This window comes from Montipora capricornis, chromosome 12 (assembly GCF_036669925.1).
Source record: "Montipora capricornis isolate CH-2021 chromosome 12, ASM3666992v2, whole genome shotgun sequence".
Taxonomy (NCBI): domain Eukaryota; kingdom Metazoa; phylum Cnidaria; class Anthozoa; order Scleractinia; family Acroporidae; genus Montipora; species Montipora capricornis.
In genome coordinates, this window is record NC_090894.1 from 20786817 (window position 1) to 20791457 (window position 4641).

Consider the following 4641-nt stretch of genomic DNA (forward strand, 5'->3'; position numbering starts at 1 on the left):
TTTCTCCGCATAGTTTTGAACAGCGCAAAAATATCCCTGTATCAATAAGCATCACCCATAGGAAATCCGAGTATCTGGAGATGCGCAGAACGTATGCGCAATAGCAATAGAAGGCACCGTCCTTAAGACAGCAAGGAACGCCGAGCCTCACTAACCTCGCTTTCATGCAACTGGGCCCGGTTCGTCCTAGTGCTCCGCCATACTTGCATTCGGTGTATGCTGTCATAACAGTTTTCTGTTGAAAGCTAAACAGAGGTTATTTCCTTTGAACTTTACTTTTGGATACGATATGTGTGAGAATCCTAAAAGATGACTTGACGTGAATTTTTACAAGAAGAGCTAAACAGTACAATTTTCTTTCCATTTGTTCCAGGGAAAGTTTAAGACCTTTAAAAAAACCGAACATTTCTATATTTTTAATTCGCTCAACAGGAGAAATTAAATAGCGTAAGACATCAATTTTGCTTCTCTGTTATTCCAAAGACTTTATAAATATTTTATAGACGGACCAAAATATATAATGTAGTTGACCAGGCGTGAGGTCAAGGTGGCTGGATGTGGGCCAAGTTCTTTTTTTGCGTATAAAGGATTTATGATATGGCTTAAAACACCGAAAAATGATCTTTGATCTTGTGGGACCAAGAGAGAAATCCCGAGCGGGCAAGATAGCTCCATCTTGCCCGCTCGGGTAGCCAATCACAACGCGCGATTTGGTTCATCTTGCCCGCTCAAAGAGCTAGTCATATAATAAAGTGTGATATAGCCCCTTGTAGTCGGAGTTGTTACACCCATATTTTAATTGCATAAGGAAAAACAGGTTTCATTAGGGACCTGGTAGGGTATAGCAAGTCTGCAGCCGGAACGTTTGTCCTAACTTCCTCAATGCCACATACACTTCTTAAAGTTAATCATAACATTTAAGTTTGCCAAGAGTGAAGAAACCTTCCTCGTGCGAGCCATCCAAATCGCCCAGTCGAATCTGTGACACTGGAAGTGTAGATTTGTCTGTCAGTAGACCACTGTCCTGTCTCCATCCACTTTCTCTTTTCCCGTAATCACAATTACAGTTCTCACCATTGGAGCAAGAATTGGTTACTCCGCATGCGCACATTCTGTCATAGCCAGTAGCACCGCCCCAGTAGCTCATTCTCATCCCGTCACGTGACACCCACCAAGCGTAACTCGCTTGAATAAATTGAACATCGTTGTTGCATTCATACTTAATGAACTGTTCACAGTTTTGTGCGACACGAGTGATAGCCGCTAGCTGAGAGGTGCTTACTCCGCTGTATTTAACGTCTTTGCCATAACATCCCACACCACTACACCCAGGAAGATTGCCAACATAAGTCCTGCCCTCGCTGTCGTGACTTATGACCGTAAGGCCGACTCCTCCCTTGTCATGCATGTCACAATACACACGAAAGGGAGTCACACCTCCTTCGCCATCAGGATCAATTTCATAATAACTTGAGGAGCTCTCAGTATTGCTCCATTTTATCTGGCTGCAAGACGTCGGATTGTAACGTACTGCAACCACCGAAGCAGTCTCAATAGAGCGTCGGAAGTTTTTTGCCTCACACTTATAAGTACCAGAATCCACTACACCGACGTTTTTCAGAAACAAAGTTCCATTTGGATGAAGTACATGATTTTGGGGAAGATTCTTGCCAACTCTTTTCCATGTTATCTGGTGTGAACCCAGAGCGGAGCAGCTTAAAATCAAATTACTGTATTTTGTCGCAGAAACTTTCGCTGGAGGCTTAAGATCAAATTCAAGACTTTTCAACACTTTCACTTGTGCGACTGCATGATCCACTCCTGCGATATTCTCTGCAGAGCAAACGTACGTTCCACTGTCAGCTTTTGTCACGCTCTGTATGATCAATGTTTCACCGATTGCTGATATCCTGGATTCCATAAATTGATCCTTTGCCGCTTTCTCCCACGAGACCGTAGGTGTCGGCTGACCGGCGGCTTTGCACAGAAGGCTCACAGTTTGTCCCTCTTCAACTATCACGTTAGAGGGTTTTTCCGTGATCATAGCACCAACTGAAACAACCAAGAAAGGGAAAACAATAGTCATTTATAGAAGGAAATCAGAACTTATCGTTAACAGCTTGGAAAACCGAGAGTAACTTCGAAAGCCCTCGGGCAAAGCAAAGGAAATAATGATCTTTTTTTATAATAATTAAGTGTCGGCTATATTTAGCACAGGGGTACTAATAGACCAAGGGCCTGTTTCTCGAAAGTCCCGAAACTTTACGGGCCATTTTCGGCTGTCACAATTCCCTCTGTATCTCAAGAACGGAGAGGATTTGAGTTGTTAAACTTAACAGTCAGTTTGAATGTTAAAAGATCGGCTTTCCTGAACAAACTTTCGTGAGCTCATATAAAAGGAAAGACGCGTTTTGTTACTTTCAAGAGGTAAAATTCATACACTATTCATGTCATCTCGAGCAATGCAAAATCAACCCAAGCAAAAAAAATGGTAGGTCTATAGCCCTACGAGCCTCTCCTTCTCCGCGGTCCCTGTCACGTGAGTGAAAACGCTCTATTGGGGACACTGCACAGAAATCAAATGGTAGGTTGTCTTTTTGAGAAGAGCCGGGGGAAAACCGGAGTACCCCTGGGGAGAAAAACCTCTCGGAGCAGAGTAGAGAACCACTCAACAAACTCCACTTACATGTGACGCCAAGTGTGGGAATTGAGCACCGGCCACATTGGTCGGACTCGGGCGAGTTCTGTCACCACTGCGCCATTCCTTCTCCTCAAATCATGGACAACTCAAGATTTTCGTATTTTGATCAAATTTTATGTCAACCCGAAAGTTACTTTGGGCTGCTTAACTATATAAACTTAATTTGTAACTGCGTTAATTGTTGATTTCAGTTAACAGTGTCCCCAATTAGACTAGACACTAAAATAAATGTCTTTTCCGACAGAAAGTATTATGAGACAGTGTACCTTGAACAGTTAGTGTAGCCGATGATGCCTTTATTCCAAAAATGTTTTCGGCAATACACGTGTAAATTCCTTCATCTTTTTCCGTTGCATTTGTGATCGCCAGTTCCCCACCTGTCTGTACTATTCGTTTGTCTGCAAGTAGACTGGAATTGTCTTTCAGCCACGTGACTTGTGGTTTGGGGATACCATTAACCAGGCACTGAAACAAGGCTGTATCAGTTTGGTTCACCGCCTTGGAAACCGGAGGGGATACAATAGAGGGGGCTAAGATAACTTCACTGGAATCGCCCCTGGGTCCTTGAGGGCCTACATCTCCTTTGGATCCTGGAGGTCCAGGATTGCCCGGGACACCGCGGTCCCCTTTCGGCCCTTGGGGGCCTGGAGGTCCGTGTTTGCCTGGTGGACCAGGCTTTCCTCGTTTTCCTCTTTCCCCTTGAGGGCATTTTGCAGGGCACGCCAGCCTTCCCAAAGCGAGAAGAAGTCCTCTTATGTCGTCAGACCTTATTGGTGTGCTACCATTTAACTTTTTCTTTAAATTTTCCAAGTCTCGTGCTTGACGAATGTGAGCCAGTCCTACAGGGAAGAATTTGTCAAGCTATAAAATGCGTCGACCAATTGTCTCTTACACAGATCTCACTTTACTACTAGCATTGAAATCAAAAGAACAAAAGAGGAGAGTTCCTTCATAAGGAAATTCGTGGCTACGTGCACGTGTGAATCAAAATAAAAGTCTGGCAGAGGAAAAAGTAATTCTAAGGTCAATTCAAGGTTACAATAAGGCTGAAACGAACAATGGCACGCATTGCTAGGATGATTAAGCTGAAATTTCATCCTCTGGAGTAGTCTTCCTGTTTCATGTCTCACAGTAGCCTGTCTCCTTTTAAAAGGATTTTGCCTTTCAAAATAAATTAAAATGATATAGTATAGACAAATTGTTGAATACACTTCGTCGAAGGCAAACGAAATTGTAACAAGCCGCGTAGTCAATGGCAGCACCAGCTCTGTTGTCGATTACGATTAATAACGCTCACGCACACTCTACGAACCTTTACTTGAGTCAAGACTGTTCATCCGTTGAATAAGGGTCGCAATGTTGTTTTTCTCACTGGTCAACACATCTCGTAGTTCGTGATCTCCCTGTCTGTAAGTAGTCATGCTGTGAAGCATTTGACGATGAGTTTGCAGTTCAATTTCGACGTGAATTAACGCTATGAAGCAAACAGCAACGGAAAAATACAAGGACGAGAACTTCACAGTATTGGAGAACTGCTGAGACTTCATTGTGTCCATTTTCCGAGATATAGCGTCCTCTAGGATTGATTTGATGCTGTCATTTATTCCCCAGCATGCACGGCTTGAATATATGTCTAGCGCAACGGTATTCCACGGATCGAGTCTCCAAATCTGACGTAACAACGCAACTCTGAACAACCTCTAATTTCATTGGACGAGTACAGGATGCAAATTCATTGCGTTTAGGATTAGGCTCCATTGTTTTCGTTGTATTTTTTGGTGCCTTTTGTTTTCAGGACCAATAACGAGAGCCGATCTAAAAGCTATCTCCTGACAGTAAACTTACTGTGAGGTCCATGGTGAGCTCCTACTCTCTATTCGGAATGTGCATTGCATCCCAACCCCTCCGCCGGTTGTCAGATTTCGTCTGACCTTAGTTTA

The 4641-nt window shown here is 43.5% G+C and overlaps 1 protein-coding gene across 1 annotated transcript; it reads right to left on the reverse strand.

The window, feature by feature from the left end:
* Positions 1–402: 402 nt before the first annotated feature.
* LOC138027112 (uncharacterized) lies at positions 403–4366 on the reverse strand. The gene is made up of 3 exons (XM_068874615.1): positions 4014–4366; positions 2968–3540; positions 403–2052 (listed from the first exon to the last, which is right to left on the reverse strand). The coding sequence occupies exons 1-3, from the start codon at positions 4255–4257 to the stop codon at positions 905–907; spliced, it is 1965 nt and encodes a 654-aa protein (XP_068730716.1). The 5' UTR covers positions 4258–4366; the 3' UTR covers positions 403–904.
* Positions 4367–4641: the final 275 nt, after the last annotated feature.

Excerpts from the sequence above, each read along its gene's own strand:
- LOC138027112 (XM_068874615.1), bottom strand. The coding sequence starts at position 4,257 with ATGGACACAATGAAGTCTCAGCAGTTCTCCAATACTGTGAAGTTCTCG. Across the intron at positions 3,541-4,013 it reads CAGTCTTGACTCAAGTAAAG|GACTGGCTCACATTCGTCAA; the intron begins GTTCGTAGAGTG and ends TCTTCCCTGTAG. Across the intron at positions 2,053-2,967 it reads GGCTACACTAACTGTTCAAG|TTGGTGCTATGATCACGGAA; the intron begins GTACACTGTCTC and ends TGGTTGTTTCAG.